The sequence below is a fragment of the Papio anubis genome, chromosome 11 (genome assembly GCF_008728515.1).
Source record: "Papio anubis isolate 15944 chromosome 11, Panubis1.0, whole genome shotgun sequence".
NCBI classification, from domain to species: domain Eukaryota; kingdom Metazoa; phylum Chordata; class Mammalia; order Primates; family Cercopithecidae; genus Papio; species Papio anubis.
In genome coordinates, this window is record NC_044986.1 from 85,347,041 (window position 1) to 85,361,635 (window position 14,595).

The 14,595-nt window shown below is 47.0% G+C and overlaps 1 protein-coding gene across 9 annotated transcripts in view; it reads right to left on the reverse strand.

Annotated features, from left to right (window-relative positions):
• Positions 1-12,350, reverse strand: part of ARHGAP22 (Rho GTPase activating protein 22) — a 209,503-nt gene extending 197,153 nt beyond the window's left edge. The window contains exons 1-2 of one of the 9 annotated variants that reach the window (XR_002524276.2): positions 11,104-11,860; positions 7,859-8,021 (exon numbers count right to left, since the gene is read on the reverse strand). Coding sequence is in view for 8 of the 9 variants with exons in the window: in XM_021943273.2 (XP_021798965.2) it covers positions 7,859-7,910 (52 nt within the window). In the remaining variant the exon portion in view is untranslated. Of the gene's footprint in view, positions 1-7,858; positions 8,128-11,103 lie in introns of those variants that run through there. The other 8 variants (XM_021943273.2, XM_009214414.4, XM_009214417.4 and 5 more) reach the window with 8 other exon arrangements.
• Between the last annotated feature and the right edge of the window lie 2,245 nt (positions 12,351-14,595).

Sequence of the window (14,595 nt, forward strand, 5' to 3'; positions counted from 1 at the left end):
ATGCATGAAACAAAAACAGACAGTATTGAAGGAGAAACAAAGGACTAATTACAGTTGGAGATTTCCAGATCCCAATCTCAATAATTGATAGAACAACTAGACTGAATATCAGCAACTATATAGAAGTCTTGAACAACAGTATCAACTAATTTGACCCAGTCAACATACATAGGGCACTGCTCACAATGACTACAGAATATACATTATTTTCAAATACATTTAGAATATTCTCTGGGAGAGACCTATGGTGGCCATAAAACAAGTCCTGATCAATTTAAAAATTTAAATCATACAAAGTACATTATCTATCTTGGAATTAAATCAGAAATAACAACAGAAAGAAATTTTGGAAACCCTCAAATATTTGGAATTTGAACAACACACTACTAAATCACCCACATGTCACACAGGAAATCAGAAGGGAAGTTGGAACATATTTTGAATGGAATGAAAATGAAAAACAATATGCCAATATTTATGGTATACAGCAAAATCACTATAAGGAAATCTATAGCTTTAAACACCTTTATCAGAATATAAAGGCTCAAATCAATAAGCTAAGCTTTCACGTCAAGAAACTAGAAAAATTAGAAACTAAATCTAAATCAAGCAGAAAAAGAAATAATAAAGAGAAATAAAATGAAATAAAAAAATCAATGAACTAGAAAACAGTAAAACATTAGAGAAAATCCATGAAACCAAAAGTTAGCTTGTTGAAAAGATTAATAAAATGGAAAAACTTTTATCTGGACTGACCAAGAATAAAAAATCAGTAATGAAAAGGGGACATAATATCAACCCAACTGAAATTAAAAAGACTTATCAAAGAATACTATGAACAACCTTATGTCAACAAACACAGAAATAATCATACATATACGTGCATGTGCCCCCACCTCCCGCCACAGACATATAAATAGATATAACACCAATGTTTCACAATATCTTTCAGAAAATGAGGAGAGAACACTTCCCAACTCATTCTATGAGGCCAGTATTACCTTGATATTAAAGCTAGATGAAGACCTCCTACAAAAAGAAAACTACAATGCTAATATCCCTCATTAACATATATAAAAATGCTCAAGAAAATATTGGCAAAGTAAATTCAGCAAGATATAAAAAGGATTACACACCATGACTCAATGGGATTTATCCCAGGAATGCAACATTAGATTGACACCTGAAAAAATCAATTAATGTTGTACATCTATTATACATCTATATATTTTACTAATACAAATAGAATAAAGGACAAAACCCATATAATCATCTAATGATGCAGAAAAGCATCTGACAAAATCCAATAGCCATTCATGATTTTAAAAAAACAACAACTCTCAACAAACTAGGAGTAGAAGGGAAATTAGTTAATGTGTTAAAGGGTATCTGTGACAAACCCAGAGACCAATATCATATGTAACCATGAAAATACTGAATGCTTTCCCCTTAAAATAAGGACAAAAGCAGAGATAGCCACTTTCTCCACTTCTAGTCAACAATATACTGTATTATTCCATCCAGTACAATAGACAATGAGAGAAAAAGGGGGAAAAGAGGGTCAGGAGAGGGAAGGAGAGAAAGAGAGACAGAGATAAATTTAAAGCCAGATTGGAAAGGAAGAAGGAAATCTGTTTTTATCTGCAGAGGATATGATACTGTATTTGGAAAATTATCACAATAACTAATTTAAAAAACTGCTAGAACTAATAAGTTTTTCAAAGTCTCAGGATACAAGATGGACATAGCAAAAACCGATTGTATACCTACACCACACATCAGCAACAAAAACTCCATAAATGAAATTAAGAAAACAACACCATTCACAATAGTATCAAAAAGAATAAACTATTTAGAAATAAATTTAACAATGATGTGAAGACATGCATAAAACACTTCTGAGAGAAGATAAAGAAGATATAAATAATTAGAAGTACATTTCTTTCTTCATGAAGTTAAAGAATCAATATTGCAGGATGGCAATTATCTTCCAATGAATCTACAAATTCAATGTGATTCCTATCAAAATCTCAGAAAGCTTTTATGGGGTGGAGAAATTGGCATGCTAATTTAAAATTTTATATAAAAACACGAAGGGCCCAGAATAGGCAACATAATTTTGTAAAAGGATAAAGTTACAGACTACCTATTTTTACATTTTCTCCAAAGTTACGGTAATCAAGATAGTATGGTATAGGCACAAAGATAGGCTACAGGTCAATAGAATATGATTGAGAATCCAGAAGTAAACCCCAATATTTGTGGCTAGTTGATAGTTCAAAAAGGAGGTTGGGCAATTCAGTGGGGAAAGGAAAATCTTTTAACAAATGGTGTTGGGACAATTGACTATCCATAAGCAAAACTGCAGCAGCAATAACAACAACAACTAAAACCCTTCGAACAAACAAGCAACAGAACAACCCTTTGACTTTACCTCATACTATATACAAAAATTAACTCAAAATGGATCTTAGCTCTAAATGTAGATGCTAAAACTATACAACTTCTAGAAACAAACACAGGAGAAAGTGTTTGTGATGTTAGGTTAGGCGGACTCTTAGATACCGTATCAAAAGCATGATTCATAAAAGAAAAGATAGAAAAACTGAACTTCAACAAAATTAAGATATTTTGCACTTTAAAATTTAAGTACACCATTAAGAAAATTAAAAGTCAAGCCACAGACTAGGAGAAAATATAGGCAAATTATATATCTGATAATAGATTTGTATCTAGAACATGTAAACATTCTTACAACTCTAATAAGACAGACAAGCTGATTTAAAAATGGGCAAAAAATTTAAATAAGCTTGTTACCAAAGAAGACATACAAACAGGCCGGATGTGGGGGTTTATACTTGTAATCCCAACACTTTGGGAGGCCGAGGGGGATGGATCACCTGAGGTCAGGAGTTTGAGACCAGCCTGGCCAACATGGTAGAACCCCATCTCTACTAAAAATACCGTAACTAGCCGTGCATGGTGATGGGTGCCTGTAATCCCAGCTACTTGGGAGGCTGAGGTAGAAGAATTGCTTGAACCCGGAGGCAGAGATTGCAGTGAGCCAAGATCACGCCATTGCACTCCACTCTGGGCGACAAGAACAAAACTCAGTATAAAAAAAAAAAAAAAGAAATAAAAAGACATACAAATGGTTAATAAGCACAGGAAAGTACATTCAACATCATTAATGGTTAAGAAAATGCAAATCAAATCCCCAATAAAATGCCACTTTACACCCACTAGGATGACTGTGATAAAACAATAGCAAATGTTGGTGAGGATGTGGAAACATTGGGACCCTTATGTGTGAGGTGGGATTGTAAGATGGTGGGAGTGTAAAATGGTACAGATATTTCAGAAAACATTTTGACAGTTTCTTAAAAATTAAACATAAACCTACCATATGATCCAGCAAGAGAAATGAAAGCATGAGTTCACAGAAACACATGCATGGGAGTGCTAATAGCAGCATCATTCATAATACACCCAATCCAAACAACCCAAAAGTCCATCAATGGGTGAGTGGAGAAACAAAATGTATATCCCTACAAGGGAGTATTACTCAGCCACAAAGGAACACACTGATCACTGATTCACCCGAGAACATGAATGACCCTCAAAACCTTATGGTACATGAAAGAAGCCCAATGCAACACACTACACAGCTTATGCTTCCATTTATAGAAAATGCCCAGAACAGGCACATTTATGAAGACAAAAAGCAGATCAATGGTTTCCTTGGGCTGGGGTTGGGAGGGAGGATTAGTTGCAGATGGGCTTGAGGGAATTTCTTGAGGTGTTGGAAATGCCCTAAAACTGGATTGTGATGATGGTTTTACAACTCTATGAATGTAGTTAAAATAATTTAGCTGTGAACCTCGAATGGGTGAATTTTATTGCATGTAACTTACATATCAATAAGGCTGTTAAAATACATAGAATATGATAATAACCAATGCTATGAAGAAAAAAACTGGGAAAGGAGTATGGGAAGGCAAGGTGGGGTTTCAATTAGTGTGGTCATTAAAACCTCCAGGCCCCCAAGGATGTGGTGGGACTGCTCTTCCTGGGCCCCTTGCAGGTGATTGGGGCAGTGATTAGCGTGGGACAGTTGTGAGCGGAGTGTGATGTGTGTCCCTTCCAGACTGAGGATTTAACTGCTGACGTGAGACCATTCATGAGCTCACTATTTCTCGGGCCTCTGGTCTGGCAGCGTCAGCCTGGGTCTTTGAGTCACTATGATTGACAGGGCAGGATCCACCCCTCAACTCACCCAGGTGACCTGTGACCCAGTGGTTGTGTAACTCATCCCATTCAGACTCACCCGGGTGGTCAGAGAAAGCCTTAATAAAAGCTTTGGGTAAAAATCTGAAGGAGGTGAGTCTGTAGGCCAGGCGGCTGTCCTGAGGAACAATGGTCCAGAGAGTGGGCAGAGCATGCAAACACCAGAGCAGCAGGGAGGCTGGCACTGCTGGTGCAGAGCAGGGGCAGCGGGGTGGGGGAGTGTGGGGCACTTGGCAGGAGATCCTTCAATGGGCAAGGCGGGTGCCAGGGGAGGGCAGGCAGCCCACAGAGGTGCAGTAAGTGGCCTGGACATCTGTGTGGATGTGTTGAGCAACATGGATGCCCATAGATGTGACAGTGCTGATTGGACTTAGGTTCAAAGAGTCTTGCTCGGTGCAGTATGGAGAGATGGAAGGGCCAAGGGTGGGAAGAAGAAGAGCAATAGGGAGCATCCTTTGCAAAGATCCAGGTGACAGCTGACCTCTCGCCGCGCTGCCATGTGATTATTCCTATTGATTATTCCTATGAACATTCTCATCAGATCAGTCCTGTGCTTATAACCATCAATAGCTCCCTATGGCTCACAAGAACAAGTCCAAGTTTCTCAATACAGCATCCACCTACCATTCCTCCCTTATTACCCCATTCCAACCACTTCAGTGCCCCTCTCTCTGAGTCTCCTATTCTCCCAGGACACAGTCATGTCCCCCTACCTGGGTTCTCACAGTCCCCTTACATCCCTGCCAGCAGTGGGGGAGAGAGTCTTCTCTGGGAAAGGCCAAGGTGAGGACAGCCACAGAGTCAGGGAGGCATGGGAGAGGGTTTTGAAGGAGCCTCCCTACCCCAGGCTGCTCCCAGCCTTGGTCCTGACGTTAGCGTGCAGGTCAGGAATTTGGGGACTTGCAGGAGTGGTTGGATTCAGAGACGCCTTCTCCTTCTCTTTGGACACTCTGGCTGGGTATGGGCAGAGGCCACTGTCTTTCTCTCCACTGTGATCCCGAGGCACAGTGGCTCCTTGGGGTGGGGAGTGCCAGGAGGGTCAGACAGGGAGAAGCCAGCAGTCCTGGGAGACAACCAGGCAGACCAGTGGTCTGAAGCTTGGGAGCTGAAGAGAAAAGAGGCTGCAGCTGGTCCTGCTGGCAGGAGAGTTCCCTAGGAGGAACTGAGGCCCACAGTGATGGAGCTGAGCGTGCTGCTCACTGCTGGGTGAGACCTTTAGCATAGAACTCACCAAGTGAGAGGTCAAGAAGCTCACCACGGCTCCTGCTGGAGGGAAAGTGCTGGTAGGTTCTCGATGTGGCAAGATTGTGGACAAAGTGAAGAAATGAAGCATAGCAGTACAATTTAATCCGTAAGAACCTTTCATTTGCCCTCAATCCCTGAAAATGTCAGTTAAAAGCAAACTTAAGTTTCTCCATAATCTCTACTAGCTAAGAAAGACACAGGGAGGAAGGGAGGAAGGGGCGGGGGGGGGGGGGGGGGGAGAGAGAGCGAGAGAGAGAGACACTGGGAGGTGGCAGGTGGAGGGAAGAAAGAGAAACACACAGAGGTGCTAACTAAGAGACCAAGGATGGGGAGGAGAAGCCCCCTCCCCCTGTGCTGGAGACTTTTTTTTTTTTTTTTTCTGGAGCCTGTCATGAAATGGCATTGCCAGTCCATTTTTACAGAGTTGTCAAAGTGTTCGAGGTTAGGTAATCATTTACAAATTAATCCAGTGTCAAAAGGAATGAATGTGGATGAACCTTGGAAAAATTATACTAAGTGAAAGAAGCCAGACACAAGGCTTCATAAAAGGATACATATTGCATGAGTCCATTTACATAACAAATCCAGAATTGGAAAATCCATGGAGGCAGAACACAGATCAGTGTTTGCCTGGGGTGGAGAAGAGGGAGCAACCTCTTAATAGGTACAAGGTGATGGAAAAATTTTGGAATTAAATGGAGCTGGTGGTTGCACAACATTGTGAGTGTATGAATTGCCACTGACTTTTACACTTCAGAATGGTTACTTTCATGTTAGGTACATTTCATCTTGATAAAGACATTAATTCAGTCAAATTCATTAAGTTCAGGTATGTCATGCAGTATGTCCTCTGTCCCTTTCTCAAAGGATTTGTACCTATGCTATGAATCCGGGGAAGAATTTATTTCATCATAGAAATCTGATGGCTGGAACCTCCTACAAAAGCAAGTGACTGTTCCTTCCAAGTCATATAATGCAATAAACCCAGCACAGGGAAAATAATAACTGGAGATATTAGGTATCAGGCTTGAAGAGAGTTAAAGGCTAATCTTAGCTGCTCCCCCACCCCCTATTTTCTCCTGTGGAAAGCGAGATCTAGGGAAGTTGACAGTGTGAGAAGTGTCTGTAGCACGAGGCCAGCCCAGGGGTCCTGGCTTCTAGACCACTCCGTTCTTCATGAACACAGAGCTTTACTCCTCACCCCATGAATATCTACTCAGACCACAGCAAAGGGGCTCTGTGGAATCTGAGCCCACCCTGGGCTTGGTCCGCTGGATCCTGAACCTGGTAGCACATTACATTACATCACCTGGGACTTAAAAAATATGCTGATATGTTGGATTCATCCAAGACCAATTAAACCTGCACCTCTGGAGGTGGAGCCTGGGGATTTTTAAACACACCTTGGGTGATTTTAATGTGGAGGTTGAGGTCCATGACTGCATTTCACCCACTAGCTTCTAGAATTTCCAATCTTTACCAGTCCTGGAGGGGCTCAGGCAACATCTCATAACTGAGCCCATCAGGTCATGCATGTGATCTGACTAGCAACTGCCAACCATCACCTACACAGCCCATGTAGCCAGCACCTGCACAACCCACCCAATCATCACCTGCATAGTCCACCCAGCCAGCACCTGCACAACCCACCCAATCCTCACCTGCAGAGCCCACCCAACCAGCACCTGCACAACCCACCCAGCCAGCACCTGCCTGTGACCCACATGCATAACCTAGCCAATCCTCACCTGCACAGCCCACCAAAACAGCACCTGCCTGTGATCCAAACAGACAGTCATCCCACTTGATCTAACAGTTATCTCCCAGGCACTTTACTGAGGGACGCAAAGAGACAGTCATCCCATTTGGTATAATAGTTACTTCCCAGACACTTTACTGAGGATTACTGAGGTGTCCTCACTATTTCTCTACTAGCCCCTTGGCTGGATCCTTTCCAAGCAGGGACACAGAATAGCCTTCAGCTGCACACAGCTTTCCCCTGTGAAGGACTTGCCGACTGCCCCAGCGGTCCTTGGACATAGAGGTCCTTACAGACTCTGAATGCAATCAGAGCCCTGAGTCATTAGAGCCCAGGACCCTGAAGCCTCTGTTTTTCAGGCAGACACAGAGTAGCTGCATTAGTTCAGGGGTGGGGGTTGTGCCATCAGCCATTGCCAGGAGCTGAAGGAGGTCAGAACCCTGACCACAGATGCTGCCTAGTGCTCTCAGCCACAAGATCAAGACAGCCTCCAGGGACCCCATCCTCAAGCAAGAAGTCAAATGCAAAGGTAATCATTTCCCACATAGAACATAATAAAATTCTTACTGAAATATCTGGCTGCAAACGTCCTCCTTTTGCTGGAAGCTGTCGGCAGCATAATGAAGCTGGCAGTCTATGCAAATTTCTTCTGTATCCTTTTTATAAAGAACCAACCACATCCTCAAGCAGACAAGCTAATTCCTGTTTTCCAGTAACAGGAGATCCACATCTATAGAAAAGAAATATATTTAGAATGCCCTTTATCTGGTATTTTCTTGGATTTTAAACAAGAAGCCTTGCTGTGAGGAATTAATTCATTAAGCATAAGTGCATCTAGGGATCTTGGAATGGCCTTGAGCAAGTCACGGGGTCTTGGGGTATCAGTTCCTCAAATCTGTAAAATGGGAACGATAGTGACAACCACTTCTCAGAACAGAGGATTGAGAAGTGGAAAGAAGGGGCTTTGTGAGCAAAGCCCTCAGCACACATCAGATGCTATATTTGGTTTTTTTCCATGAGCTGACCTGGATTTAAGGGGAGCTGGGTTTCCAGAAAGCCTTAGAAATAAGTACAAAGGACACTGCAAATTTGCAGCATGACTTCCAGGATGCATTTATGGTCTTCGTCTGGTGGGCACAGCAGTCCTGTTAGTGGGGAGAGCAAGTCCCACAGAGGGACAGTCAAGGTCCAGGAACACCCCATGTGAGACCCTCACCAGGCACACAGGCTGCTCATGGCATGACTTCTCCATTCCATTTCTGGAAATTTAGCATCATTACAGCATAATTTACAGTTGTGGAGAATCAAAAAGAACAATCCCGATTATGAAACAGCCAAGCGATGTTTACACAGCCATCAACATCATTGACATAGTGGTCCTGGCAGTCCAAGGCAAAGGCAGGCTCCAAGATGGTGAATACAATGTTATCTAAATGAGGGCAGCATTGACTCAGATGGAGCAGTGACTCCTGGGAGGGCATGCACCTGAATTTTCTTCCCAGCACCCTCCTTGTCTCCTCTGCTCTATTGAGTTTGCATCATGTTTATTGGCAGTGACCTGAAACACCTTTCAGTTGCAGAGAGCATGAAAGCAGTTAAAACCCAATCACTGCTCTAAAGATAAAACAAGCATAGTAGTAGTGCTCAGTGGCTCAGTGCAGGGCAGATCCTTCCTACACCTGGGCTTGGGGGTGCAGGAATTGGGGCTGTCACCACTGCAAGAGGGTAGAACCTGGGCTGCCGGACAGTGCTCAGTGGGCTGTGTTGGGGGAATGTCATCTTGGCCCATGCCTTGGGGGTCTGTGGACAGTTCCTGCTGCTAATGTTCTCAGAAGGGAGCGTTGGAACAGCACAAAGAAGGGGGCCAACCTGAGCCTCTGGGGAGTGACCAGGGACAGTTAGGAGCGGAAGGAGGCAGCAGGCAAGCACTCAACTGCTTGAAGAGAGCAGCAAGGGCCAAAACCCAAGGTGCCAGCATGTCCTTGCCACAAAGTAAGCAGTAATTTGGGTTGCAAAGGCCGGAGTGCAAGGCTGATAAGAGCCCACAGGTACACAGGCAGAGAGGAGTGAGAGCGAGAAGCCCATCCCATGACCTGGTGTGCAGGGGGCTTTGGAACTAAAAACTCTAGGACCAAGTCAAGATTTTCCTTTTTCAAGTGCTGGGAATTTAGACATGGGCTAGATTGAGCAAAAAAAGGTATAGGATGCCCAGTTAGTTTTGCAGTGTAACTGCTATAAATATTGCATGGGACATAATGCCTGCTAAAAAGGTATGCATAGTTGACCTGAAACACTATTCAGATTTAACCGGGTGTCCTGTATTTTATCTGGCAACCTTATACCTTCTAAATATCCATTTTCTCTTTGATCAAAAAAGAAAATACCACCAGGTAAGAAACTTCCAACTGCAGACAACAAGAAAGCCAGTTAAAAAGAGGGGATTTATTGGTTCCTTGAGTAGGAAAGACCTCATAATATGGACTTCAGACATGGCTGGATCCAGCAGCTTGGCAATGTTAACCAAATCTGTTTTTTTTTTTTCCAGTTCTCTTGTTTGCTTCTGGAATGCCTGCTTCATTCTCCACAAAAATCCCCTCTAAATATTAAAAATGTTGACGCATATGCCTGCCTAGAACTATTAATTTTCTTTCCGATAGCTAGAAAATTTTATCTTCCAGTGTCTCTCTCAAAAGTGCTGGGAAACTGCCCCTCCCTACTCTCCCAAGCATCTCTTCTGGCCTCATGGCCTTGGTTGGGCCACTCACCCATCCCTGAACCACCCAAACCAATGTAATGTGCTGATTGGCTAAAGCCAAACTGGTCTTATACTAGGAATAGGGTGGGTTGGCTTCTTAAGCCACCTCCGCTGGTATGGAAAAGAGGTGGATGCTAGAGTGGATGCCAGCCACTGCAACCAAGGGTGGGGAGAAGGGCTCCAAACTACAGTGCCCACAGTGAGGTTGCCCTAAGGACAAGATACATGAGACCACCCAGCTGGCGTGGTGTGTGTGTGAGTGTGTGCTGTGTGAGAGGAGAGAGAGGGAGAGAGAGACAGAGGAAGAGGGGGAATGTTAGTTCCTCTCCTTGGACATGCTGATTTCTTTCTTTCTTTTCTTTCTTTCTTTCTTTCTTTCTTTCTTTCTTTCTTTCTTTCTTTCTTTCTTTCTTTTCTTTCTTTCTTTCTTTCTTTCTTTCTTTCTTTCTTTCTTTCTTTCTTTTCTTTCTTTCTTTCTTTCTTTCTTTCTTTCTTTCTTTCTTTCTTTCTTTCTTTCTTTCCTTCCTTCCTTCCTTCCTTCCTTCCTTCCTTCTTTTCTCTCCTTCCTTCCTTCCCTTTTTCTCCTTCCTTCCTTCCTTCTTCGCTTCCTTCCCTTCCTTCCTTTGCTTCCCTTCCTCTCCCCTTTTGCTTTTTCTTTCTCTCCTCCCTTTTTCCCTCTCTTTCTTTCCTCTTGGCCAGGTCGGTGATCCAATCTCCTTCCTGGTCTCAGTGCTCCCAGTGAACTGGGCCGTGTGTGCCCGGACAGGTCCCTTCTCCTCAGTGACCTCCACCCACACCATGGAGACTGGATGTGTGTGTGTGTTGGGGGGACGCTGCATCAGGAGACCTCTGGTTAGGGAAGTTTTATTAGGAACCACCTCTGTGACCTTTACCAACCTCAGCCAATAGTGTTACAAGGTCCTACAGCGTGGGCCTCTCCTTTGGAAGGCTTGGGGACAGAGCTCTGCCCACCAGCTGGACAGTGACCTCAGTGGGAGAAGGGACAGGAGACTGCTCTCCAGACCCTCACCCCAGCCCTCGCCTTTCCCTCACCCACCTTTCTTTGCAGCAAGTTCAAATGCAGGTCATGCACCAGCTAAGCGGGCACAGCTGGGCACAGTTCCCGGGGCCTGCCGGGCAGCGCTGGGAAGGACGGCAGAGAGCGCGGGCTGGACGCTTGTCTCGGAATGACTCAGCCAAGAGCAGCCGCCGCTCGAATGGGCCACGCAGCAAACGGGCGCCCCGTGGGGGCTGGAGAGGCCAGGTCTTCTGGAACCAGGCCAGCGCACCCTGCCCAGGCGTCACCCCACCGCGGACATTCGCAATGACAGTCAGCACTTCTCAGCACACTGTGGATCACACGCGTTAGCCTGGCACCTGGCTGCGCCCCGAGGTGGGCATCACGGTGGGACTGGGAGGCACTCCAGTCACAGGGTTCACCAGGGCCGAAGTGGCGACGAAAACCCATCTCTCGGGCGTGGCAGTGGCCTGGCCACGTGCGCCCCAGGGCTTGCACCCACATCTCCCGCCGGCGGTGAGCGGGGCCTCCAGCAGAGCGGGCGGGGCTGCTCACCTGGAACCGGGGTCTGGCGTCTCCTCCCCCGCCTCGGCCGCCTGGGGCCTGCCTGGGGCTCCTTTCTCGCCGCCCAGCGGCAGCTCCTGAGCTCTCGGCCGGCTCCTTTAGCCCCGCAGGCTCCCTGACCGTGACCCTGCCCCCGGCCTCCGTGTGATGAGCGGGCGAGCAGGGCCGGGGGTATGCAGCCCAGGCCACGCATCCTCAGGCAGGACCAAGCTCCCTTCTATTGGGCGCCTCTGGGGGATGCGGTGCGGCGGGCGGTCCCCGCGGGTCGAGAGCCTGAAGCAGCTGGGTCGGGGATGGCCGGGCGAGGCTGACCCCTGCCGGGCAGCGCGGGTGGCGCCGCGGGCGGAGGCGACCTTCCTGGGCCCTAGTGCACGGCGCCCCCTGGCGGGCATCGGGGACGCAGCCTCCTGAGCGCCCGGACCGCTCGCCGCGCCTTCCCTCCTGGCTTCTGGTTACTCAAGCTCATCTCACCCCAGCCTCATCTGTAGCTCACCGTCCTGTGTGCCCCGTGCTGTTGGCAGGGCGTGTGGGATTTCGAGGGTTTTCTATACTGAGTCTTCCTCGGAGCAGGTGAATTCTGCATAGCTGGCCCAATTCTGTGTCTTAAGTATGGGGAGAAAGTGGGGGCTGGAGAAATCACTAGCAGGGGAGGAGCCCTGAGGTTGCCGAGGGGGATCGGAGCCACTTCCCAAGGCTCCCAATCTCCCCTACTTCATAGACTGGGAAACTACGGTCACAAAGGGTCTGTGCATTCCCCAAGGTCCCAGAGCCACACGCAGCATGGCTGGCATTTGAAAGTCAAAGCAGAGGAAGCAGGCCGGTGGCTCTTGAACTGGCTTTCGGAGTCTGTGTTGGGCAGAGAGATCCTTCCCCAAAAGTGTAGTGGCCTCCTACTCACTTGGGTTCAGCGTCCAGGTTCACCTGGACTCATCTGCCGTCTTGTCCTTGACAAAGGCAGGGTGATTGGCCATGCGCTGATGGCCTTGGAGAGCCTGATTCAGTCTTTGGGCAGAGCTGGGTCAGTCCAGCCTCAGGGTCATCACTCACCCTAAGCATTGTGGTAACCTCTGGCCTGCCCCTGGAGACCCCAGGTGTGGGGCAGGTTGACCATGGTGGAGAGTGGGAGCTGGCAGAGGTAAGGCCTGCCACAACACTAGATCTCAGGGCATCTGAGAAGCAAGGTCATAGCATCCTGTTCTTGGACCCCGTCAGTCTCCACAGCTATAGGGGGCTCCATTGAAAACACTGTGCCAGGCCTTCTCTGTGTGTGCCCTGGTGAGGGCTCACTCACTCTCCAGGCTTGCTGGAGGAGGCGGCATGAACTTCGGTGGAAAGAACGGAACTGGGGAGCCAGAGAGTCGAGTTTGACTCCTGCCTCGGACACTTCTTAGCCGCGTCTCTGGGGGGCTCAGCCTCTCTGAGTCCCCTTCCTCATGTATGAAGTGAGGATAGTAATACTGCTGAGTCCCTGGGTCTGTTAGAGGATGAAGCGAGGAAAGTCAGGCAGGACATTGAGCTAAGTGTCCAGCTCGCATTAAGTACACCATGCTCATGCCCTTGGCCAGGACGGTGTGTTCCAGCTGCAACCTTTATGAGGGGCCCTGGAAGTGCTTGTGTCTTCTGCTTCATCCATCATCATCATCGGCAGAAACTAAGGCAGTTTTTGCTTCTCACACCAAGTTTCTCACATATTGAAAGATATTCTGCATTTAAATTTACATGATAAATTAAAATATAAGCCACAGAACCACACTGTAGATCATGTTTAGAGTTCTTAGGATACTTTTGCTTTTATATAGCGACGTTGTTTGGTTTTTCTAGTTGTCATAATCATTGCAGGGCTATCTATTGTTTCACGTGCTTAGATATTTAAGTCAGTCGATGCCAGAACCTAGGGATTGTTTGCACCTTTTTGAAAAGAGTCACATTACTGGAAGAAGAAACCTGGAGCTGATTCGTATTAGCCACGAGGTGGCGCCCTCAGCACACTACTTGAGCTGTTGGGTTTTCCAACAGCAATGACCAGCACAGGGACAGAGGATGTCCTGAAGAGGGGCTCTGTCCGCTTCAGGAAGTCCAGGGGAGTCACCTGGGTAACACTCACAGGAAACACATGCTTCTGTGGGTACACAGCTGGGAACGGGGTGAAGCAAGTGAGTTATCTTGGATGCAAATTTTAAGGGGCAATGAGCGTCCCTCTCCCCTCACCCTGGTCCTGGCCCTGGGTCACCGGACTGGGACGTGTCTGTAAGGAGCGGAGCTGGAGAGTGGCTCCCTGAGACCCCAGGAGAGAGGATGATGCTTTGACCTCAGCCCTGCCAAGGTGGGGCCTATACGATGGGGACGCTAAAGCCCCTCTTCTGATCCAAAGGCTGTGGCCGGGATAATCGGAAGTACTTTCTGGGAGGGGATTAAGGGAATGGACGAGGTGCTGCTCATCCCTATTCCCACTATGAATTGGAGCCGCAGGGACATGGAGGGTGTGGGGCTGAGTCCAGTGCCTCCCTGGAGTGCCGTTTCCTGTCTGCGCTCGGGCTGGGCCGGCCTCTTGTGGCTCCTGCACATGGCAGCCCCCCTGAGCTGGAGAAGCCACCGTGGAGCAGGTGTGGAGGCCGTGGCACCGTGGAAGGGGGTCTCTGTCCGGGGCCTGGGTACTCGGTGACACTGGGAGGGAATGCAGCCTCCTAAGTGGACTCGGAAACTGGAAGAAGAGAGTTGAACTGTGAAGGAGGCAAGGGAAGCTGGGTGCAGAGACGACTGAGGAATTGGCAAACATTTTGGTAAACCAGAGCATCATGCTGCGTGAGTGACGAGTAAAAAAGGTGGGAGTGTTAAGGATGAGGTGGAACGAATATTCATACAATGCAGTAACTAACACTGAAGAGTCACCTGGAAGAGAAGACTGGGGAGAATCGGGACATTAAGTCTGCTGGGCACTTGCGGGTTTTACTCCGGATCAGCGCTGTC